The following is a 26,355-nucleotide window of genomic DNA, read 5'->3' as shown; positions in this document are numbered from 1 at the left end:
TATTAACTTGGCTCTAGGGCATATTACTCAACTTCTAATTTCGTCTGCCATAATATACACTGACTCGCTCAGTGCTGTCTCTGCCATAAATAGTAATACCAACTCCTCTCACCCTGTAATAAAACAAATCCATTCTAAATTACTTGTGTGTAATGAGTCAAACCAAACTGTAACATTCTGTTGGATTCCAGGTCATTCTGGGATAGCAGGAAACGAAAGAGCAGATCTAGCAGCCAAACAACCAGATACTACTCTTTTGCAGACTTTTCGATCCCCATATACTGATTATAAACATATCATCCATAAAGCATGTTACAATAGCTGGTCATTAATCTGGAGAAGTTATCCAGAAAACAAATTATTCCAAATAAAACCAGAACCAAAGCTGTGGCCCTCCAGCTTCCAGAAAAGCAGACGAGAAGAAACAATTTTAGGAAGGCTCAGGATTGGGCATACTTATCTCACTCATCTCTATCTATTAACTAATGACAGCGCTCCACAATGTACATCATGTCAAGTACAACTGACCATTCGCCATTTGTTAGTGGACTGTCCCCACCTTCAGAACATCCGCTTAGATACTTTTAAATCAATTGCTAAAACACAGTCATCAATAAATTTATTGCAGATTCTGGGAGATGATTCTAATAAAAAGGAACTATATACTTTCCTAAACCGGATACAAATATATCATAAAATATAGATATTATTTCATATTCACTATTAGAAGACACAATATGGCCCAAGTAGCCTTTGTGTCGTTAAACCCAACAACAACAACAATCTCCAAACTGCTTGAAAGGCTTCTACGCACTCGGTTGGAAAGACACTACACAGAATCAAACCTGGTACGGAGGATGCTCTTCAGTACAGTGGTCTCAGAAAGTTTTTAAATTCTGTACAGTAAATTGTAAGTGGGAAGCATTCAAGGAATTATTCGTGGATGCTAATAAAAGTTTCATACCTATTAAGAAATATTGTTCAAGGTTTAGGCCTAAATGGTTATCTAATGAACTAAAGAGACTCGTAACAGAGAAGAAAAATGCATGGGATGCATATAAATTATCAAGCGACTCAGAAGCCTAAGGCAGATATAAGCTAGTCTGTAATCAGGTCACAAAGGAGGTTAGGCAGGCGAAGGCAGATTACGAGAAATCCTTGGCAAAAGATGCTAAGGAAAACAGCAAGGATTTCTTTACTTATATAAATTCTAAAAGGAAGGGGATGAATCTGATTGGTCCACTTGACATCGATGGTTCGACTGTTGATGATCCTGCTCAGATAGCAAACAAACTGAATGAGTATTTTGCATCTACATTCACACATGAGGAATTATTAAGGTTTGAAAATGGCAGAAGGTTATCAAATTGCAGCAGGATACTTAATGATTTTGTAATAACTGAGAGCAAAGTGGAGGAGAATTTGTTGAAGTTAAACATAAGAAAAGCACCTGGGGTGGATGGGATCTATCCAGTTATATTAAAGGAGACGGCAAAGCAACTAAGCAAACCCTTAGCCATAATTATGAGAGCATCCTTGGACCCAGGGGAGGTCCCACGGACTGGAGATGTGCAAATGTATCCCCAATTCACAAAGGGGGATCGAAGGGTGACACGAGTAATTACAGACCAGTTAGTTGAACTTCTGTTCCGGGTAAAATAATGGAGTCACTGGTTAAAGATGCATTGCAGGATCATCTAGACAAGACTGCAGCAAATAATTCAGACACAGCATGGGTTTGTTAATGGAAAGTCTTGTCTGACAAATTTGATAGGATATTATGATGTGGTTACAAAGGAACTGGATGCAAAAAATTAATAATTTTGATATCATATATTTGGATTTCAGGAAAGCTTTTGACACTGTTGTGCATGGAAGACTATTGTACAAATTGGAGCAGAATGGTATTAAGGGTAAGTTGCTACAATGGATAAAAGGATGGTTGAATGGGAGAAGACAGTGGGTGGTAATCAATGGGTGCTGCTCTTCGTGGACTAATGTTATTAGTGGAGTCGCACAGGGTTCGGTTTTGGGTCCACTGTTGTTTTGTATATTTATCAATGATATTGATGAAGGTATATCAGGCTTAATGTCGAAGTTTGCAAATAATACAAAGGTTGGCAGGGTTGTTAATGGCAGTGTGCTACTGCAACAGGATCTAGATAATTTGGGCAGATGGGCTAAGAAGTGGCAACTGAAGTTTAACATTGACAAATGCAAAGTACTGCATATGGGTAGAAGTAACCCCAGAGAAACGTACCAACTGTGTGGTACTACACTTAAGATGGTAGAAAATGAAAAAGACCCGGGAGTAATTGTGCAGTCAGATATGAAGTTTTCTGGGCAATGCAGACAGGCTGCCAGGGCAGGTCATGGGGTTTTGTCAATGATATATAGAAATTTTGCTAGCAGGGAAAAGGAGGTGATTGTCCCTATGTACTCAAACGCAGTACTCAAGGCGTGGCCTGACCATTGCCTTCCTTAGAAGGCAATGGTCAGGCCACGCCTTGAGTACTGCGTAACGGTCTGGAGGCCTCATTTTAGGAAGGATGTAGATTTACTTGAGCGTGTACAGAGAAGAGCAACAAGATTGGTGAGGGGAATGAAAGGATCCTCTTACCAAGAGAGGCTTAAGTTCTGCAAATTGGAGTGGCTGGAGACTAGGCACCTGCGCGGTGATCTGATTGAGGTGTATAAGGCCTTGAATGGGTTGAGCAAGCTGAATTCTGATGGGTCCTTCCACTTGTTCAGATTACGAACCTAAGGGGGCATAAATTCAAATTAAGAAAGGACAGATGTAGAATAGATGTGCGGAAATTTGCCTTTAGCCAGTGGGTGGTTAATTGCTGGAACAAACTTCCATCTGTCGTGGAAGTTGATAGTTTGAATAAATTTAAGGAGGAACTGGACAGGCATTTGGAGGCAATGATGTGATTTTTTTTTGGCTGATGCTGCATAAGCTCATACACTTGCTTTCTTGCATCACATGCCACTACTACTACCACCACCTCATTGCTTCGGCGAAAAGTAGTCCTGTAAAATTATAAAATTATAAAATATTCTCTTGCCCATCACAGTGAATTTTGAACCTTTACAGATACATTTCCTCATACCTCAATCAGTGGAAGATCATGCTCATCTCCAAGTACCAGCAAGTCTCCGGCTGGTCACCCGGGGTTGTCCTCAGGGCTCTATCCTTGGACTATTCTTCTGGTGCATTGTCTTGGATGAGTTCCTGAAGATGGACCTTCAGTGTGCTGTGTCTTTGGCCTTTGCAGACGTCCTAGTCTTGGATGTCTATGCTTGTTCTCAAGCCCAGTTGAAAGTCAATGCCAATCTGGCCCTCAGAAAGCTCCAGAGCTGGGCCTCCACACACCGGCTCACTATTTCTTGTGAGAAAACCAAGTCTGTTTTGCTCAAGGGATCGCTTCAACTAACCAGACCACCAACCATAAAAATTAATGGTGTGCCCATAAAATATTTCCCTGAAATAAAGTACTTAGGCATCATCCTCGATATGAAGTTGACATTTTACCACATCTCGTTCATGTCGCAACCAAAATTAGGAAATACACGGCACTGGTTGCTAGAATTAGTAGAGCAGACTGGGGCCTTAAATGATGGGCACTTGCACTAACTTATCAAACTATCTTCTTGCCAGTTGTCTGCTACGGTGCAACAGTATGGCGTACCAGAGCCAACATCCAGCAAAATAAAGCTAAAGTTCGATTCAATTCAGTGAGTTATGCTCCTCACAGTTACTAGAGCCTGTCACACCGTTAGTACGCCAACCCTTCAAGTCCTAGCAGGATATCTACCCTTGTATCTTGAGGTGATCAAGAGAGGCCTATTTCAAAGACTAAAGAGAGTTATTCGCTCCGAGATCCTTGACACCACCTTGATCTGGCCAACGATCCCAAAAGAGAGAGAAAACGTATTGAAAACAAACTCGTTGAAATTTGGCAAGGCGCATGGGATAACACGAGCAAAGGAGGTATTACCAAACTTTTCATACCTTCTTTTGCCCAAACATACCCAAAGTCTCCTCCCTGATTTTCACCAGGCCTCCAAGTAACATTCTTACTTACTGGACATGGACCATTCAGGAAAAAATTAACAGATGTGGGCATCGAACAAAACCCACTTTGCACATGCGGACAACCTGAAAGCTGGGAGCATGTGATGTACTACTGTCCTTACTATGAGGATTATAGGACAAGACTGATCACAAAAACACACCTGGCATTGTTAGTGGAACTGTATGGATAGGGAAAGAAGAGGTAGCAATGGCTCATAAAAATGGGGAATTTTCAATTGCTACAGATGGCAGTAATCAAAATGATTCCAAGATACCTATGTACCTTTGGTAATAAAAAAGAAATCATTGAATTGAAAGCAGCATGCTCTAAGAACCAGCATTGGAAGGTATCTCTGCATTGGACATCTTCTGAAAAGCCTGAACACAAGCAGATTTCCTGCAAAAAAAAACTGCCACGTGTTGATGTGTCTTGGTAGGCCTAAAAATTGGAGTAGCATGGTTATTAAAAGAGGAGATTTGAGCACTTGGTGGTAATCGGTTGGCCTTGTCATCTTATTTATTTATGTGCTGAAAGAGTAGCTATTAACTTTCTCTTTGTTCCTTTTAAAAAAAAAATTTATGCATGATTGGACAGTGTGAAATAAAAATTAAAAATAGTTATGTAGAAACGCTGCCGCATCACTCTAGCACAAACTCACAACATAAAGCATTTCTGGGACTCATATCTGCTGTACATTGGTATTTCTAAGAAAAGGAAATAGATAAAAATTGGCTGTATATTGGTTTCAATATATTCAGTAGCTTAGTAATTTTTGTAAACAACAGGATTCATCAGCGAATAATCACTGTAAACACCCAGTTTCACCCTTCAGCTGCAAATACAATAAAAGATTATTTTACTGGAACACTAATTACAAACAGCTACCTCTGGAGAGGAATCCAGCTACTGCTTGTCAAGTACGGTATGTTAGTTAAAAAAAAAAAAAATTTTGTACACAACAGCACTTGACATCCTTTTGTCGACTAGAAGCTATCTTCTAAGGGTTAAACTAGACAAAAATGTGGATTAAATGATTTGTGGAGAAATCACATGACTTCTTTGGCACTGTGATAGGACGGACAGTTTGGCTTTGATTTAGTTTTCTCAAAACATGATAAATTCTAGGGCATCAGAAATAAATACATAGTAAAATAAGTAAAATTTTGCAATTAACTGATAAATATTTTACCAAAAACTAAGCACATGAAAATCTGCCATTTTGGATTCAATGCCTGAGATAACCCTTGGTACTGCTCGAGGTATGCTTACCCCATGGATCTAAATGTTTCAAAACCTTTTTTACAGTTGACAGAAAATTTTTAATCTCCAAATGCTACTTTTTATTTTTAATCAATCTGTATATATTACTGCGTATTTGTCCTGCTTTAAGTTGCATTTTATCTTAATAAAATACAACTGTTTTTCAAATCTTGTTAGCTGGGGCAAGAAATTTTACATCAGGATTTTCAAGAATCCTGGAACTCTTTAATAACATAAGTGAACAAGTATTTATCATTGGTGTGTGTGTGTGTGTGTGTGTGTGTGTGTGTGTGTGTGTGTGTGTGTGTGTGTGTGTGTGTGTGTGTGTGTGTGTGTGTGTAATATAATGTAGTTATAGCTGTTTTTAATTAAACTAAACATTATTCTACCAGCAATCCTTAACGGCATTACAAAACATTCAACATTACGTATTAGAAGTTATTACAGATGTGTAAAAATCATTTCCTAGATTTTATATATAAATCATTAGCTAAGTGATATAATTGATACTAATGGGCTGAACTGTGATTTGTAATGATGTGATCTATCATATTAAATAAGCCAAAATTAGATTAATCAAATTATAAATAGACATTGATACATATTTTAGTTGTTTTCTAATGACTAGAATAAGGCATGGGTACTACGTGTTGTCTTTATACTTGTTTGAATGGATTACATGACTGATTGAACAAATAGAAAAAAGTGAATGCTACTTACCAAACCCATGGTGTGGAGGAAGTCAAAAAAACTACAATGGTGATTCTTTCTTTTGTAATGTGAATGTAACTGGATTCTCAGCAAGGAATAAGTAAACTAATGTGTATCCAAACCTGGATTCAGTGAAGACCAGTCCCTTGTGACGACAATATGCCAATTCCTGTACATGGACTAGATTCTTTAGAAGATGAAATAGAATGCAATGGTGGTGCATTTGGTGGAGACCTGAGAAGATCACCTTTTATACAAAAGTGAAATTCAGAAACAGCTCAGTGCATACAAAGAAATGGGATGTCACTTATGATTATGATTAAAGAGGCCTATGCGCTCTGGATTCGGAATGTCACTTGTCACATTAGACTTCTTTCCTGAAAACCTTAACATGATGAGTGACAAGCAGGGGGAATGATTCCATCAAGATATTAAGTCAATGGAAAATTGTTCCCAAGGTTTCTGGAATGAATAATGTTGGCAGACTGCTGCTGGATGTTGTACTGCAACATTCTGGACAAAGTGCACTAAAGGAAATCAATTGCACTACATGTTGTAACTGTACATGTATATATTTTGGCTAAGGTAAAGAAAGCCAGCACGAAAACAACAAGAAATGTTGGATAACTTACGTGGAAAATTAGTTTCCTGACACGGCACTCTAGTGCTGCTCGCTCGGCAAACAGATGGTAGGTGTTATCGGTCTGGAGCAGAAATCAAGAAGGATATATTGATTGACAGGTAGGTGTGGCAAACAATGAAATGATTGGTGGTGGTGGTGGGCACAACAGACGACAAGCTACAGGGCATATTATTGAACAAGAAAATAAAAATACAGTCATAAAAAAATTTATTTTTTATGACTGTGATTCTAAAGAAAAAAGGTTAGGTTACCCCCTCCACTTCGGGAGGGGTTCAAACTCCCATGGCATTCAAGTCTAGGTAACCTGACCTTTTATCACCATTACGAAATAATGGTGAAAAAAGGTTAGGGCATGTGCGATTAGGGCAAGTTACCATTAGTGCTACTAAAGTAATACTAAACTGATGTTATCATGTGTTGTGTTCACGCACCAATCAATACATCGTTTGCCATGCCTACTGGTCAATCAATATATCGTTCTCAATGCTCCAGACCGATAACACCTATTGTCTGTTTACAGAGTGAGCAGCACTAGAGTGCCGTATCGGGAAACTAATTTTCCGTGTAAGTTATCCAACGTTTCACGTCGTTCTCGTGCTGGCTTTCTTTACCTTCGCATATATTTTTTTATAATGGTGTTCTGTATTATGTTAATCATGTCTATAAACTGTATTGGGTTTAAACTGTGTAAAGTAGAGAAAATGTAATTATAACCAATCTTGTGTGTTTTGTAATTAAATCATCTTAATTAACTTGTACTGATATTACCAGCAGCCATATTATGAAAACTACACATGTATAAACTGATTTAGAAAAGTGTTTACATCTTTAATGAGGGGGAGGGGATCATTTTGTTGACTAGTAAAATAAGACATTTTCTTTGCAGGTGTTGTCCATTCAGAAATAAACTTTTTGCACACTTTGTACACCACAATAAAAAAAGGTAAAGTGCAGCCATTATCAACCCACTGCAGGATGGAAGACTCCTCAACAATTCATGCTGAGGGAAATGGACCATAATCTGCCACGCTGGTCCAGTGCAGGTTGGCAGATCGACCGTATTCAGCAGTCAGGGGCTTGAACCCCGGTCTACTCAAGGAGCGTGTGCTACTGTACTCCCGCTCCTGACCACTCGGCTACGGACAATACATAATTTTAATATACAAGCATGATGTTACAAAACCTTTACTGGGTTCTTTTTCATACATGAGCCAGAAGAAGGATTACAAATTGGCCCTGCTCTAGCTGCTGATGTCATATCATATGAGACATTATCAATCAAGTGTCTGTTGTTCTCCCAGCCTCATGTTTCCCAGTATCCTCCCCATCATGCCCCACTTAATTTTACTGTCAAATTTAGCCATCCGGCTAAATCACTCGATATAAAAGGCTTTTATTTTTCTTTTTTTCAAAGTATCTTCCCCCTCCATATTACTGCGAAGTTCCTATCGCTGAATGCATTCCAATATTCTGCCAATTCTGATTCAAGTCTTTCCTTTTGCTACATGTTTGTTGTATTTATCTATGGGTATTTTAAATTATCTTCCAGTCTTGCCTATACTTTGCCACATTTACAATTTTTTTTTCTGTATTATATACCTTCTGTTATGCTTCAGTGTCAGATCTTTGAATTTGCCTCTCCCCATCTTATATTAATAAGCTGAACAATCACTTCAAGCCTGTACTTCTTTTTTACAGATTTTTTTTTGTCACTGTTCTTTTATAATCCTATTGTTTTTGTTGTTGAACTGTTTTTCTATGATCTTGTTGATTAAATTACTCCCATTATTTAATAATAATCCTTTAATAGTGTTGATTAACTCCATGCGTGCTGAGTGTTGATTTAACAGTGTTGATTAACCCCTGGGTCCTGAGCTGGACATCATTTTTCTCTTCCTTGGTGATTCCCTTCTATTTCTCTCTCTCTCTCTCAGAGTAAGTTAGAATTTTTTTTTTTTTTTGGCTGGGCAGCAAAAGCCTCAGGCTTCCGTGCACCACGTGGCTAATAATAGAGGCACGATGGCCCAGTGGTTACGACACTGGACTACCAGCCTGATGGAACCGGGTTCAAGTACCGCCTTAGCAGAAGCAAACGCGGCTCCATCATGCTGGGAGACCGGTATAATAATAGTAATAAATAAATTAACAGTAATAAAAAATTAATAAATAAATAAACATCGTGAAAGTTGCTCCAAGGGACCTACTCACCCCAAGGTCAGAGTGGCGGCTAAGGCAGATTGTGGCACCATCTGGCGTCACTCCTGAGAACTACCATTGCACATAAGCCAAAGCTAACAGGTCCACCTCCATAGATAATGCAGAGAAATATTAATCATACTGCATCGAGTATGGCGCAGGATAAAGTACTCGCGTTCAGGCCTTAAGTAGAGGGGCCAGTTTGAAAAATCAGATATGGTCTCCCGAGGAAGAGAGTGGAGCAAGTGGTGCTGTCCCCCCATATGGCTAACATGAGAAGGGCCAGACCATCCAGCCCCACCAACTGGAAGTGCTTCCCGCGCAACTGCACTAGTGACTACCAAGGAAGGAAGAAAATGCTAACGCATGAAGTGGAGCATCGATATGAATACATACATCATGCAAGCATACTACGAAACAACGACTCTGGAGCCGATATGGCAACTTACAGGGCGAGACTACATACCAAGTGGCTTGGATGATTCCTGGATATTCAGAACAGCGAACCAGAGAAGGACTTTTGTCACAAAGAACCTGATAGCTCCTGCAATCTTGGAAAAAATCAAGCAGGACGTGAGAGATCGACTACAAAGGATAAAGAATACGGAACCAGAGGAGGAAGAACATACCACCACTGAACCAGAGGAAGAAGAGCAAGAAGAAATACAACCCACAGCAGTTTAAGTGGAAAGCGATGATGTCATGATATCCAGAATAGAAGACGAGTGGAAGAAGGCCCTAGCAGAATTCGAAGGAATGGACCACACAAAGACTCACGTGATACCAAAGCAGAGGCGAATAGAACCTTGTGGAGAGTTACAGACCACCTCACTCGGCATATAATACTGCATTACCTCAACAGCAATGGTGCAACACTTGAGGCTATCCACACAGCTGTGTATTTTGCTGCAGTAGCAGCCACGAGGATTCATGGAAGAGAAACGAGAGACCAGCAGCAGAAGAACCGAAAACAGAAGGAACTGCCAGCTTGGGAAAGAAGACTTCAGCAGAAGATAGAAGAATTAAGAGTCAAGATAGGCCAATTGACCCAGTACCAATGGGGCAATAGGAGTAAGAAATTAATTGGAAAAGTGAAGAGCATCCTCAAGAGAGACAGCATCCACAGCAAACATGAGACAAAAAATCAGAGAATCGGAGAGTACTTGGACACATTGAAGCAGAACCTCCTTGCACTCAGCAAGAGACTATGCCGATACAAAGGGAGCTCCCAGAGGAAAATAAACAACTGAATCTTCGATGAGGACCAAAGAGGCTTCTACAAGAGTCTCGGAGAAGACAGGAAAGAAGGGAAGGGACCACCTGAACAGAACAGAAACCGATTGAAGAGTTCTGGGGAATCATATGGAGCAGGGAAGTAAGACATAATAGCTGAGCCCCATGGATAGAACTAAAATGCAAGAAAACCCAAAAGACGTACAAGAAATGAGAGGATGGGAAACGATCAAGAACTCTCACAACTGGCGAACTCCAGGAATAGATAACATCCAAACTACTGGTACATGAAGCTCACTTGCACACACAAGCACCTGGCAGAGCAGTTCACCAAATGATAAGGCATCCAGAGACAATTCCAAAGTTTCTCACTCAAGGAATCATATATCTGAAGCCTTAAGATGAAGATACAAGAAACCCTGCAAAATATAGCCCAATCACCTGCCTCCCAACAATGTACAAAATCCTGACCAGCTGCATAACCAGGAAAATATCAGACCACTTGGAGAGCCAGAACATAATGGCCGAACAGCAAAAAGGATGCAAAGAGCAATTAACTGTAGATTCCACAGTTATGGAGCAAACCTACAAGAAACAGCGCAACATTTACACAGCCTACATCGATTACCGCAAGGCCTTCGACTCCGTGCCTCATAGCTGACTAATAGAGGAGCTGAACATCTACAAAGTCAATCCGATAGTGACAAACTTCCTAGGAGAAACGATGCGAAATGAAGTACCAACATTAAGGACGAAAACATCACAACCAGGCCAATCCCCATCAGAAGAGGAATCTTTCAGGGAGATACCCTGAGCCTATTGTGGTCTAACACTTATTCTAACACATATCCACCATACTCAACAGTAGCAAGTATGGATATAACCTCAAAGGAAGGAAGGAAGAACCTGTACACCCTCACCCACCTGATGTACATGGATGATATCAAGCTCTACGCGGGAACCAAGAAGTGCTTCCAGCAACTACTCCAGATCACCAAAGGATTTAGCAATGATATTAGGATGGAATTTGATATAAACAAATGCAAAACCCACGGATTGTACCAGGGAAAATTAGTCAACTGAAAATACCAGCTGCAGACTGGTAAAGAGATCAAAACCATGGCAGAGGGAGAGGCCTACAAATACTTGGGGATGATGCAGGCTCAGCAGTTACAGCACAATGAAATTAAGGCCTGCCTAACTGAAAAATACTATGAGAGACTCAGAAGCCTGCTGAAAGCAAAGCTGAACAGAGGGCACACAGTTAAAGCCACAAACACCTATGCAGTCCCAGTGCTAACATACTCCTTCGGGGTGATAGATTGGACTAACACCGAGCTGGAGGATATCACGAGAAAGACATGTACAATGATGACTAAGAGCCGCCAACACCATCGAAGTCAGCAGTGGAGAGACTAACAATAGCTCGGAAAGAGAGAGGAAGGGGTCTGATAGAGCAACAGAAAACAGCAATAGTTAACCTAAGGGATTACTTCGAGACCAGCACAGCACCACTCCACAAGGAAGATAGACAAGCGGTATAGCCCACTCAACCTAAGTCAGGAGCCCCCTCCTGCCCAGACCGCACAAGAAACGAAGCTAGAAAGATGGACAAAGGAGACACTCCATGGCAGAAACTACAATGATCTTCATCAAGATCACATAGATAAAACTGCTTCCATTGCATGGCTCACGAGCAGGACCCCTAGACTGAAGGAATCATGCTCGCCATCCAAGACCAGCTAATTGACACCAGGAACTATAGAAAATACATCACCAAGGAGCCCAGAGTGTTCGATGACACATGTCGACGATGCCACCTGTCCTCAGAAACAATCCAACACATCACTGTGGGGGTGCAAGGTGATCACCGAGGCTGAGAACACTCATAGACATGACCAGGTAGCTAGGATAATACATCAGAAGCTAGCAAGAAAATACCAGTTGATCAAAGAAAGTATGATCCCCAGACTAGAGAACCCAACCCACAAGCTGTACTGGGACCATGCCATAATAACGGATAGGACAATCCCACGCAACAGACCAGACATAGCCCTTGTGGACAAGAAGGAAAAGTCTACCTATCTGATGGGGATAAAATCAGGAAGTGCATGAACCTAAGACAGGAGATCAAAGAGATGTGGTATATGCAACAAGTAACGACCATCCTGATCATCGTGTCAACCACAGTTATGGTGCCAAAGACCCTACATAACAGCCTAGCACCAATAGTCTCCCAGCAAACACCTACAAAGAACTCCAGAAAGTCTCAATTCTGAACACCTGTAGGATAGTCAGAGAGTTCCTCGACCAACAGTAACACCAGACAACAACTACCATGCTGTGTATAGTTAGTCCTCGTATAACACGTGTTATATAACATGAACCGAATTTGCTTATGCACGATTCGCCTTTGTGTTTACAAGAAATGGCAGTCAAACGCAGAATCACCCCAACCGAACGCAACACAACAGGAATGAAGAGAAGATTCTGAAAATGTATTTTTGTTTTTTATATCAGTGAAGGGGAAACACATTTCACCATAATAACGTAAAAACCAACACAATTCCAGCTATCGGTATAATCGCAAATGCGATTAATCGAGTTTACTACCAGTTTATAACAGATTCCACTAGCAGAAATGCAACTGGAAATTGTTTTTGTTTTATGGTAGTAACCCCTAGAAATGTGCTTTAGTAAAATGTGAGGTGTTAATAGTGTATCTCTACCTTTACGGTGTTGTTTATTCAGTTGCTACACGCACGCAGCTTTGTTTATGTGTATCAAGTGTACCTCCTCGTTTTGTAATTGTGCTTTATTCCCAAAAAATGAGTAAAATACTTAAAAGGTGTGAAAAGGAAGCGTCCTGGTGAAGACACTGCAGATTCAGAGAGAAAAAGAAAAGCAATACCGATGAACAGAGGCGGACTGGGTCAAAAATTCTTACCCGAGAAAATTTGTATTGGCCTCATACTAGCGTTTATGGCCAAAATCACACTGGCCTCCGGGCCCACCGGGGTTTCCCTGGTAAGGCTTATGGCCAGTCCGTATCTGTCGATAGAGAAAAAAATATGAAATTGTGAAACGCTTTGAGCGAAATGAAAGACCATGTGATATTGCACATGCTACAGACCTAAATGAGGCAACGCCGAGAATTACAAAGAATGCAGAGAAAATAAAAACTTTCACAGCAGGAACAACTCAAAGTGTAATTAAAATTCATTAGATTAAGACACAAAGAATTGAAAGAGATAGAACGGCTGTCATCTGTTTGGATAGAAAACCAAACAGAAAACAAGTTTGCTTACGATAGAAGCAAACTTACGTAATAAAATACTTTGTATTTTATTACGATAATTTATTGTGTTTGGTAACGTTTTGGTTACAAATGTGTGTTCAATCTTGGGTGATCGGCACCTAACCCTATTTTTCCCATAGGGCGTTGTTTATATTGCACGATTTTGCATTGCACGAGGGTTTCTAGGAACACAACTATCATGCTATACGAGGACTGACTGCACTTGGTAGAATAATATAAGAGCAATAATAATTTTTTACCAGCGGGTAGTTGATTGCTGGAATAGACTTCCATTTGTCATTCTGGAAGTTGATAGCTTAAATAAATTTAAGGAAGAATAGGACAAACTTTTAGAGTGAATGAGAAGGGGTTTTTTTTTTTGGCTGATGCTGTATAAGCTTGCTTTCTTGCAGCACTAATTTCCTCCTCTGCAATTTTTTTTGTTATTGTTATTGCAAATTTTCAAACATCTCTTCAATAATGTTTTAATTATACCTGTTTTAATTTTTTGCAGGTGATTAGACATGATTTATGTATTGGCCTGAATCTGTCTGCTTTCTGTACACCTGAGACCATAACCTGCCTTTCTCTTTAGTCACTTGGACATCCGAGAAAGGAAAGCTATTATTGGCCTCAGTCTTTAACTTAATAGTCTGATGAATGCTGTTTAGATATTTTTTAATTTCTATAATTCTTCATGTATTAAAATTATTTATAGAGGTGTACAAAGAGTGTGTGAATGGTTTATTTCCAGAGTGTAATTATTTGTTGATATTAAAAAAGATAACTTTAAATTGAGTTCCGATTGTTATTGGCATTTCCCTTTCAAGTCTGGAATCAACTACAAAAAGAAAGATTAGCACTAGTTAACTTAAAGATAATTATATGTTTACATTATTATTTTTACAGGGTGATGAACATCCTATATGCCCAGTAATGCTGGGAGATGCACGCTTAGCTTCTTTATTTGCTGATGAAATGCTGGGTAAGAAAAAATCTTTCATATTACATATTTAATTTTCATTAATAATATTCTCATTTTTCATAAGAAATAAAAATTACTAAAAGTAACTAAAATACTAAAAATCATAATTACTAAAAGTTAACTTAGCAATAATCTGTTTAGTTTTTTCCAAGTGCTGATCCATGATATACCGTATTTTCCGGCTTATAAGAGGCAGTTTTTTTCACGAAGAAATACTTGGAAAATCACCCTGTGTCTTATATGGTCAGTGTCAGATTAGGCCTAAAGACTACCGGCAATGCATTTTCGATGACGCAGTGCTGGTAAACTGAGTTCTGAAAACTTCCATTTGAAATTCACACCAATTTTACTTAAGATTTATCTGTTGAAATATATTTTTAACAATTATCAGTTGGCAACAATACATACCAGTAATCTTTTTTTCGTGGAAAATTTGTTGAAATCTGCGTGATATGAATCTCACAATCAGACGTGAGTAAAAACTTGTTTCATTTTCCTATGTGTTTGCTTCCTCTATAATATGATCTCACGCTTTTATGGTATTCCTCTCTATGATCTCGCGCTTTTATGGTATTCCTCTCTATGATCTCGCGCTTTTATGGTATTCCTCTATGATCTCGCGCTTTTATGGTATATGGCAGGCTAATTAGACTGGATCGGGATTTTTCGATTCCAACCGTCTTTTACAAAGAGAAAGTGACGCCTGTATTTGTCTTAGGGTGAGTAAGAATTTCTGTTACGTTACTTCTGTCAGCTTTTTTCAGAAACAAACATTTCATTATTGGTTGAACATTTACCGAAGCGTATACCATTAAAAAAAAATTAAAAAATAAATGTAACTCCATTTAATTTTTTTTAATACCTGCCCCTTGATTACGTCCCGTATCATGCCATGTCGCCATATTTGTTTACATCAGTTGGTAAAAGATTACTTCTTAGTTTCACCGTAAACAGTATCGAAGGATAATAGAAGGGTTCTTATTTTTTCCAAAATATGTGGCCAAAACTAGGGTGTGTCATGTATGCCGTGCATCTTATAAGCCAGAAAATACGGTAATTGCTGTTGGTCTCCAAAAGTGAAGAAATGAAAAAAAATAAATACATTCTTGTTAGATTTCAAAGCATAAAAACAACAAATTATAGTGCATTATATTTACGTTATTCAATTAAAAATTGAGCTTGTTTATAACTAGTTCAGATGCCGGCCTTCAGAACCCATATAGAAAGTTTATTGGTTCAGGTTTGAGAATTTGCAAACATTGGTTTTGATCATTTTGAGGATTATTTATTGCTTAAGGATTATTGCATTATTTATCAGATACTGTAATCTAAATTGACTGCAGTCATAACTTCTAGATTAGAGAAATTAGTCTCTAATAATTATATACACTCTGCTGTTCTTGAATTAACAGTGCTTTTGCTGAGAATTTTGGGGAAAATAAGATCTCCCCGCCTTTGAATTCAATTAAAGTAAAACATAACGAATATACAGCTTTTCCAGGAACATGCATTTGAATAATGCACAAAAGCTTATACTTTTGTATACTTGTATGATTCTCATGTTTTCAGGCCTAACCATTTTAGTTGATATTTTTGTTTATCTTGTTTCTTTCCCATTTTTTCTTATCTTTGTTAATTTAAAAATAATATATGTATCTTTATTGTTGATGATTATATATGAGGTTTAAAGGTCTTATTTTAAAAAGAAAAAAAAGCAAAGTAATGCAAAATTACTTTGGCTTAATTACCATCAGATTAAAAACACCTTACTTCATTCAGGTATTGTTTGCTTTCTTAAATTTGCATAAACTCTCCAGTTTTATAAGATATTAGATGATAAGTTGTTCTACTGTTATTTAATAGTTCATTGGTGAAAGAAAAATTTTCTCATAGTCTGATCTACAACTATCTGTCACTGATTTAAATATGTGATGTCTTCTTAATGTCAGCTGAAAAAGAAAGAAAGAAAGATCACCTCCACCTAGAACACTCTACTCAATGCCTCATGCAGTCTTCAGAAAGAAGAATGTTAGAATTTTGAATGATCTTGATGTGAAGTAAGCTCCACGTCCTGATACAGTTTTTTCACTTATTCTCAAAACCTGTGCTTGCTCCTGTTTTGTGTTGTTTTATTACACCTTCTTCCACTTGTGTTTTTACTTCTGTTAATATGAACTTATATTATGAGTATTATATCTGAGGGATTTATTTTCATTTTTGGAGGCAAATCTTTGACATAATTATTTTCCCGTGCCCTTCCTCTACCCATTCCAAATCACCTGCAACTCTTTAACAAGGCATTAAAAAAAATAACAATAGGAAAGTGCTTGGACTTTTTCCGCTGTTCAGTTATATTTAGAATAATATACTCGTTGGCAGTCAGGCACGAATTGACTTCTTATTTCTTAAGTGGCTAGACTCGATAGGGCTTTGCCACTTTCTTTTTCCAATATAAGTAATTATTTTATTATTTTTGATGTGAAAACATCTATGGCAGCACTGGAATAAAACCAATTGGTAAAAAAATTTCTTTACGGAAATTACGTCATTTCCTATTAGGTGGCTTTTAGATTTTAACTGATGCAAATGATGTCACTTTCTAAATGGCGCTAACGATACTAACTCAGTCACTAACGTTGATTTGGTAGAGTAAGTAGTGGAAGTGAGAATAAAATGTATTGTTCATACTAAGAGATGGAAATGGCATCACTTCCTAAATGACGTTAACTCTGTCACTAACGTTGATTCATTAGAGTAAGCAGTGGGTAATAATATTATGCAAGAATAAAAGTTTCGAAGCCACCGAAGAAGCCTTTCATGTTGAAAAGGAGAGTTCAAAAACATAGAGAACGGAAAAAAATGCAGACTTTAATAAAATCTGCTTCTCAAGATTTTGATTAATATCAACCTTCCAAGTAAGTTTCGATTAAACCTTTGAAAAATTTAAACAGTTTTGATTTAAGAACACAACAATAAAACAATCACTTCTTGCAGTAGTTTTTGGTTATGACATCATACTGCATTTTACATAATACATAATACAAATGCATTTTGCTTTCAGTTAAAACCCTATAAGAGTATTTCGAAATGGCTAAAACTCCAACTGAGCAAAATTGAGAAAAGTATGCAAGAATAAAAGCTTCAAAGCCACTGAAGAAGCCTCCCGTGTCAACAAAAGAAAGAGTTCAAAAACATACAGAACAAAAAAAAAAAAAAAAAAAAAAAAATGCAGAGTTTAATAAAATCTTCTCAAGATTTTGAGAAAAAGATTTTATTAAACTCTGAAAAATACATTTGGAGCCCGTTACTGCTAGAATTTCCAACTGCAGACATTAATGACTATGAATGCTTGAATGTTTTTGAAGAGCAACGGTTTCATTTATCTTGCTATTCTACCTCATCTACCTTGATTGGATTTAGTGACAGAGGGGCTCATTTCTCCTCGTATACCATTCATGCAAATTAGAAGACTAAGACATGATTTCGGCCAATATGGAATTTTGGGCTAAATTATAAATGTTCCTGTAAATGTTAATTCGATGATCGGAGAATGTATGATGATTGCATGAACGTGTAGGAGCTTCGGAGAATAGATGATGATTGCGTGAACGTGTAGGAGCTTCGGAGAATAGATGATGATTGCGTGAACGTGTAGGAGCTTCGGAGAATAGATGATGATTGCGTGAACACGTAGGAGCCTCGGAGAATAAATGATGATTGCGTGAACGTGTAGGAGCATTCGGTGATAAATACATGAAACACGATGATGCTCCTACATGTGATGAAATGAGTGAAGCTGTACCTATTGAAGAACGTTTAGTTTTTCAACAACAAACTCTTTTGTGGAGTAATGACAAATATTTACAAATAGCTCCTGGTGAACAAAATGTTCCACAAAGTTTATTTTTTGACAAAAATGCCGAAGGATTGTCCTTTCTTAGCATTTACCTTGGTCAGTATTGAGAGTTTACAGATAATTTAAAAGTTACACCGTTTATGATGGCATCGAGTGAATTTTGTCATTCAGTTTGGCGTGGAGTGGCACCTTATTTCAGATTGGGGTGGAGTGAAACTAAGGACTTGGAATTCATTAACAATTGCTTTTAAATACATCGGAAAAGACACTAAGCTCACGAAAGAACAAATCCAATCTCAAGAATATGACAATAACTTGAAAAGAATTTAGCATTTTTGAAATTGATTCTTAATTCAATTTATTACTGGACACAATGTAAAAGAGATCTGTTTGCGATGATCAGACAATTGGGTAAACCTACGTTCTTCTTAACTTTGAGTGCAAACGAAATCGGTTGGCCTAAATTGCTAAAAATTTTATACAAATTAAAACACGACTGGATATCCCTGACAAGCAAGCAGCTCTTCATTTTATTGGAAAGGCGACATTAGTTAATGAAGATGCCATAATGTATGCAATTTTTTAATAAACTTGTAGATTGTATTTTAACTTTACTTTAGTCTAAGCGTTTCGGTCCATTTTAACAATGTTACGTCGTCAATTATTTTCAACGGATCAAATTTCAATATCAGCAGTCCACATGCTCACATTCTTTTGTGGCTTAATAATGCTTCTAAAGAACCTATGGGAAATGGTATGAATGCAACAATGGCTATGATAAATCAGCTCATGTCTGGTTCTACTGCAAAAGCCTCTGCTAACATGAAACTCCAAACTCATAAAGATAGTTTTACTTGTTTATGAGTTTGGAGTTCCATTTATGCCATCATGATCTACAATGATTTTAATTATCATGCCAAAAGCAGACATTGATGAGTCAAATGTAATGCTGAATACAAGAAATTCTGGTAGAATCTAGAGAACAATGAATATATTAGCATTGATCACTTCTTTATAAAGAAAATCGCATTCATTTGGAATCATATTATATTGATTTATTTTGAGCTAGCTTTACTTGGCCAAAAGTCTTTCTGAAACGAGAACCTCATCAAAAATGGCATAAATTCAATCCTCTTCAATCCTTTTGTGTTTAGCATTTTAAAGTCTAACACAGACATTCAATTCATCACGGTAGACTATTTTTGTGCTGCTTATCGAATATGTAAATAAGACCAATTGCGGGATTAGCAATTGACAATGTAAAATCATTGAAATTATGAACGAGTATCCTGAATTTGGCATCATTGAAATTACAAGAAAATTATGCATCGATATGCTCAACTCTGTCGAAATTACTAGTCAAGAGGCTGCTTGACTAGTATAAGTCAACTACTTCCCAGCACAAGTCTCTTTTCCATTACAGTCTAAATTGTTGAGTTCTCGTGGATAGCAAAGTGGACAGTGTACTCTGTTCTCTCTGATGGTAAAAAGTCTTAATTAAATCCCAGTTTGGATGGGAGGAATTTTTATGGATTTTTTCGTAGTCGATTTGTCTCAGGAGAGGAATTCATGCTTTTTTTTTCTTTTACTCACAGAAACTTGGATTTTTCTTCCTTCAAAATAGGCAAAACCAATCGTGATAAGTTCACTTTCTAAGTCTGCATAACTGGTTATTGTGTCCTCCGGCAGGAATTAATCAGTCTGGATTAATAAACAAATACGCACTTTTCTGTTATGCTGCAATTCAGATGGCAGTACAAATCTACACCCATTTGTGATTAAGTTTTCCAAGCCAAGATATTTTAAAGAATTTAATCAACTTCCCTGTGATTATGAGGCCAATAGAAGAGTTTGGCTTATGGTCAAAATTTTCCAGTCTTAGTCATCAAAAGTGGACAGAAGAATGGCTTCAGAAAAAACAAAGGAACATTTTGATGATTCCAGATGGTTGTAGAGCACATTCTGCTGAGACACTCAAGTTGACAAATATACTGCTGTTGCTTTTACCTCCAAATACCACCAGTTTTATGCAGCCACTGGATCAAGGCATTATTTATAACCTCAAGAGAGCATATAGAGCCTGCCTGATAAGGTGCTTGATCCACAGCATAGAAGGAGGGAACAATTTGCAGCAAAATTGGAATGTCTTGGATGCTATTTTTATTGCCAAGGACAGTATTGGCATTAACTGCTTCAGAAAGCTGTTGATAATTACTTTTGGAGAATATCTTCAAAAACCATGGTCCAGCAGATGAATATGATAGCAACATTGAGGAATGGGGGAATTTAAAGAAGCATATGGATTTTGGCAAATTTGAAGAGTTTGTGAAGATGGGTGATGAAGTTGCTACCACAGCAAAGCAAACACCAGAAGAGCTGCTGAGCAACAGGCAAAACAATAATGTTTTTGTTATCAGTGACAGCACACACACGCACACACACACACACACACACACACACACACACACACACACACACACACACACACACACACACACACACACAGCCATCTAAAAAAGATTCCCAAAATAGAGAATGTGTTGGTCTGCAGTAATGTTGATAAAGAAACAAATATTGCATATGATAAATATTGTCTGTGGTCCAGTTAAAAATGCATATAGGACAAAAGCTGTGCAAACAACATTGGATTCTTTCTTTAAATTATATTAATTTATTAAAAAGTTAATGGTTTTTATGCCTCCTTTTATATTAAGATTGCAATTCTTTTTACTGTGATACTAAAATACTGTATATGTCAAAATATATAGTGTACAATTTTTGAATTATTTCCGTCAATTGCTTTTATCTTAGTTTAACTTACAAATAAAATAAAATCTTTAAAAAATGTGTTATTCTTATTACTTAGATAGTATGAATCAGAGCTGTACTACTCAATATGTTCTACGTTGATAATAATATTAGTAAAATAATAAGAGGAGTTTACCTCAATATAGTGCGTAGAACACTTCCGTATGATACCCTCCAGAAATTAAAACGGAAAAAACGAAAAAATCAACAACTTACCGGTACATTAGAATAAAATATAAATAATTAAATAATCAATTTAACACAATTCAAATCAATTTAAAACAATTAAAAATCAAATTAACACAATTAAAAAGAATCTAACGAAAATATTCAAAACGATTTTCCTTCCTGAAGCTGACAATGCTTTTCGACCGTATGTCGTGATCACAGGAATGAAAATTACCGAATCGGGTTAAACCTGATACTTAAATAGATTATTTGTCTTCGCGCATGCGCATAAAGGTCCACGCATCGGAGATCAAATATGGCCGCCGAACATTAACCGAATTTTTGTGTAATTTAATTTCAACGGTTTCTGCAATTAATAGTCGCATATAATTACGTTGAACGTTAAGTATTTTGGCCTCGTTAAATAAAAATGTATGTTTTTCGTTAATGGCATGAAAGGCTAATTCTGATGCTGCTGAACGAGAAGCACGAACTGAGGCTTCATGTTGATTTACACGAATATTAAGAGAAAATCGGGTCGAACCCTGATAAGACGAGTCGCAATCACCGCAAGAAATGTTGTATACCAGATCATTAATTTGTGTTGCGAACGCTGAAAGAACTGAGCGATTGTTCAGTATAGTGTGTAACTTCCCTATTGGCCTAACTACAATTTTAAATTCGGTATCTTTAAAGAATCTGTTAAGCTGTTTGTGCCACTGTTCAACATATGGGACAGAAATGAAGTATTTTTTGATATTACTATTGTTGATTGGTGTAGTATTTTGTATCCTATCCTTAGCTTGTACCCTAATTCGGTTTATTGTGGTAATGGAATAACCCCTGTTTAAGAATCTGCTAGTTAATATTTGTATTTCTGAGTCCAAAGCAGAATCCGTCGTCGAATATTTATAGGCATTAAGAAATTATCGATCTTTTGTAGATGAACGGGTGATAGCTATTATAATGTAGAAGCATACCGGTGTTTGTAGGTTTTCGATAGATGCTAAATTGTATTTTGTTCGAGTCCCGGGTAAGCGTGAAATTTAGAAAGTTTAATGACTTTGTATCCATATCTTCCCTTTCCAATGTAAATTTGAGTCTAGAATGAATATTATTAAACGAATGTAAAATGTCTTGGATAGTATTACTATCGGTAATAACTAGAACATCGTCTAAATACTTCCCATAGTATGTGATACGGGTTCAAAACGGTGTCAAATGTATCTGCTCAAATCGTTGAGAGATAGATATCTGACATTAAGCCACTCAGGCTCAAACCCATTGGTAATCCAAAAATTTGTTTGTACACCTTGTCTCGAAAGGTGATGTAGTTTGCCTCAACTAACAGTTTAATTAAGTGAAAAATTTCCTTAATAGGTAGCTTCGTATAATTAATCGGTGTCGAGTTTTTATTTAACATATCCCAAATAACATCTAATGTGTATTCAACGTTTACATTCGTATATAATGAGGTAACATCTAGTGAGAATAAATTGTCATTGTCGCCGAGTCTACAGTCTTTAAGCTTATTCATACGCAACCAAGTTCATACAAGTTGGGTGACATCCCCCCCCCCCCACAGACACACAACGTGCCACCACAGAATATGTCAGCTAGTTCACGTACACCCCCTCACCCAGTATCCAACGAACCGACATATCAACAGGTTACAAATCTTTCCTCGTGTACACTATCGCAGGACCAGATTTCGCTGTTATCCAAAGGACTAAATTATAATTTACCACCTCGAAAACTGCCTAAAAAACAATGCATAATTGATATTGAATTTGGACTTCGTAATGTTCCACAAAAAGATGTATTCATTCAACAAGTTAACCAAGTAGTGAATAACATAAAAGAAACGCGACTTCCTAAATTGAATATGCATGACAGTTCAGCTTTACGAGAACTTCGGGGAAATAAGGACATTATTATACAGAGGGCAGATAAAGGAAATACAGTGGTAATACTAGATAAACATGATTATATTAATAAGTTAGATTCAGTTGTGTCAGATACCTCCACTTATCGTGAAGTAGATCCGGCACTGTTTACCAATTTGGTCAATCAATACAATAAAATGTTAACCACGTATCGAAAAAACGACTACATTACTATGGTTCAGTTAAAGGAATTGAATTCCAGAACATACAATATTCCTGCACTTTTCGGTCAGGTAAAATTACACAAGACTGGGTTTCCTATTCGACCCATTGTTTCCTACAGGAACTCGGCATTTTCATCCTTAGCCACACATGTATATAACATTATAAAACCCTTTAGACAGGTAATACAATTTGGGATTAAGAATTACGATACATTATTTAATAAGCTTAAAGACTGTAGACTCAGCGACAATGTCAGGACAAAGTATCAGGTTTAACCCGATTTGGTAATTTTCATTCCTGTGATCACGACATATGGTCGAAAAGCATTGTCAGCTTCAGGAAGGAAAATCGTTTTGAATATTTTCGTTAGATTCTTTTAATTGCGTTAATTTGATTTTTAATTGTTTTAAATTGATTTGAATTGTGTTAAATTGTTTTAATTATTTATATTTTACTCTAATGTACCGGTAAGTTGTCGATTTTTTTCGTTTTTTCCGTTTTAATTTCTAGAGGGTATCATACGGAAGTGTTCTACGCACTATATTGAGGTAAACTCCTCTTATTATTTTACTAATATTCTTATTACTGTATTGTCAGACAAGGCTTTTATTTTTATTGATTTAAATTAATTTATTTTGATATTTATTACTATTTATTATTATTATTATTAGCAGCTGTATAGTATGTACCAAAAAAAAAAAAAAAAAAAAGTAAAACACTTTTGGGGGACCTCATTACCACAAACCTCTTTATTAAAAAATGTGAAAATTTAGGTCCTTTGAATGTTGTTTTATTATGACTATACAAAGTGTAGTCATAATAAAACAACATTCAGTTGCCCTTTCTGAAGATAAAATAATGATCTACGAACACCCATTTTGAAGCTATATTAAAATATTATATTAATATGTAATCTTTGAGCTGTCTTTGAATGTGTGAATTTATTTTCAGATAAAGGAATCTATGTTATAGGTTTTAGCTATCCTGTTGTTCCTAAAGGTAATATTTCATATTTTGTATTATGGAGTAAAGCTGAGTAGATTTCATTGCATTTAAATAGGTTGGAGCACTGAAAGAACTCTACTAATGGGAATACAAAAAAATTGAAGTAGCAAGCAACACAGGTGGAGTTATATTTAGCCCATCTTCTGTCATATGGAATAAAAAAAAATCACTGCTTGAAAAAACATGAAACAAAAACAATTTGCAATCTTGTTGATTGTTGAATCATGTCACAGCAATAAAATCTTTGTACAGTAAGTTTTGAAGACGAATTAAAAAGAAATATTAGCTTGTAAGTAGTTAGGCTATTTTTATGATAAGACTTGCTTATCCATCTGCAAATATGTGAAATGTTTATGAAAGGACAAAAAGTCTTTTCATAGCCATTAGTTTCATATTGCGAGACAACTACTGAGTTTCTTCAGTGCTACCACACATTCAATAGCTCCCTAAGAAGGAAGTCTGGTTTTTTTTTTTTTTGTGACGTAGCAGTTACTGGTGTCATCATTTGGAGGTTAAGAAACCTTTTGAACCTTTTGCTATAAGTTCTTGCCAAAATAGTAAATAAAGAAATTTGAATTGATGAAAACGAAATATGGATCACATATAAAGAACATGAAAGGAAATTAAACAAAACTGTGTACAAAACAACTGGACATGTTTAATTAAATTTTTTTGACAGCTTTAAACTCTAGTAAAAGAAATACAAATACAGTAGGCCCTTGATTTAACGGACCCCGATATGAGTCCTTCAGGTTGTCACAGACATTCTCTCAGATATGGAACTGATATTTGGGTGACATTCAAGTCAAGTAGACCTAATTTCGGTGAAGTCGGATGGTCTGTGACAGCCAAATCCTCTGCTTGCACCTTCACAATGGTGGGACTGTTAGTAATCCTGGGTATAACCTCCATGCACAAGCACACTGTGGGTGACCACCCAGGTATGAACCAACGGGTTGAGGTTTGGTGCCCACACCACACCACATGGAGGAATGCCACCCCTCTGTGTCACCAGGCAATACTAGGTAGTGATGACTCTCATCAACCGGTGCAATACCACCACTTTTCTCATTGGAGGTTTGAAGTGGTGGAACCCATGTTTAGTCTCCAGAGCTAAGTTCCGGTCAACCCTTCCCCATCTCTTCCATCATGCAGTATGACGGATCACTTTTCAGGGTTATGATGAACATTATGGCGAGATCCAATCTTCCTTACATTTTGAGGGTACAGCTCTAAAACGGTGTTCACAGGCCGGCTGCTAATTAGTACACCGGAACAAACATATTGGTAACTTTTTAGGAGGCTTCCAGATCAGCTATAATCTTGCTACCTCTACTCAGCCAGATAGTGACTGGAGGGAATCTGAGTAGTGTATATGCCGGGGGCATTGTCGCGGCCACGTTATGTCAAGGATCTGAACGCCATATCTGGAACGGACTACTGTGTCAAAACTTCTAATGTCAACATTTGCTCAAATCGTGTAAGTTAAATTATCCTTGTAGGAATGGAATCCTTTATCCCAAGCTCCACTTTAAAATCTCGTCCTTTATCTAAACCTTGGTTTTCCAATAAATGTGCTAAGGCCATTCAGGAGAAGAATGTTGCATATCATAATTGGCTTTTTTCCGATTCTTCAGTTTCATTTTCTGCCTACACCAAAGCTCGCAACAATTGTAAAGCAGTTATTAATCAGTCCAAACTAGATTTTGAACAGGCTAAGAGTAGGAAACTTGCTTCTAGCCCTAATGGTAGCAGAGCATTCTGGTCTTTTGCCAAAGCTATTAGCTGCAACTTTTGCACATATCTGCTCCACCTCTATTAAAATTAGATGGTTCTGTTGCCACTTTAGCCAAGGATCAAGCTGACCTGTTAGCATCCCATTTTTCTTCCAACTCCTGTATTAATGATCTTGGTAAAACACCTCCCACCATGCTCTATTAAATGCCTCCTGTGGTCTTCCGTCTAAGGATTTTGATGAATCTTGATGCTAAGAAAGCTCCAG

General features: G+C 37.2%; 1 protein-coding gene across 3 annotated transcripts in view; it reads left to right on the top strand.

Moving 5' to 3' along the window:
* The window catches only part of Gcat (Glycine C-acetyltransferase), a 183,480-nt gene that overhangs the window by 153,054 nt on the left and 4,071 nt on the right, over positions 1-26,355 (top strand). For all 3 annotated transcript variants that reach the window (XM_090385157.1, XM_090385156.1, XM_090385155.1), the window contains 2 exons: positions 14,330-14,405; positions 24,300-24,347. In XM_090385157.1, coding sequence (XP_090241283.1) covers positions 14,330-14,405; positions 24,300-24,347 — 124 coding nt within the window. The remainder of the gene's footprint in view (positions 1-14,329; positions 14,406-24,299; positions 24,348-26,355) is intronic.

This window comes from Mastigoproctus giganteus, chromosome 11 (genome assembly GCF_048544385.1).
Source record: "Mastigoproctus giganteus isolate SK-2022 chromosome 11, ASM4854438v1, whole genome shotgun sequence".
Lineage (NCBI taxonomy): Eukaryota > Metazoa > Arthropoda > Arachnida > Uropygi > Thelyphonidae > Mastigoproctus > Mastigoproctus giganteus.
Note: the sequence above shows the minus strand (reverse complement) of the source record. Positions and strands in the feature narration are given on the sequence as shown.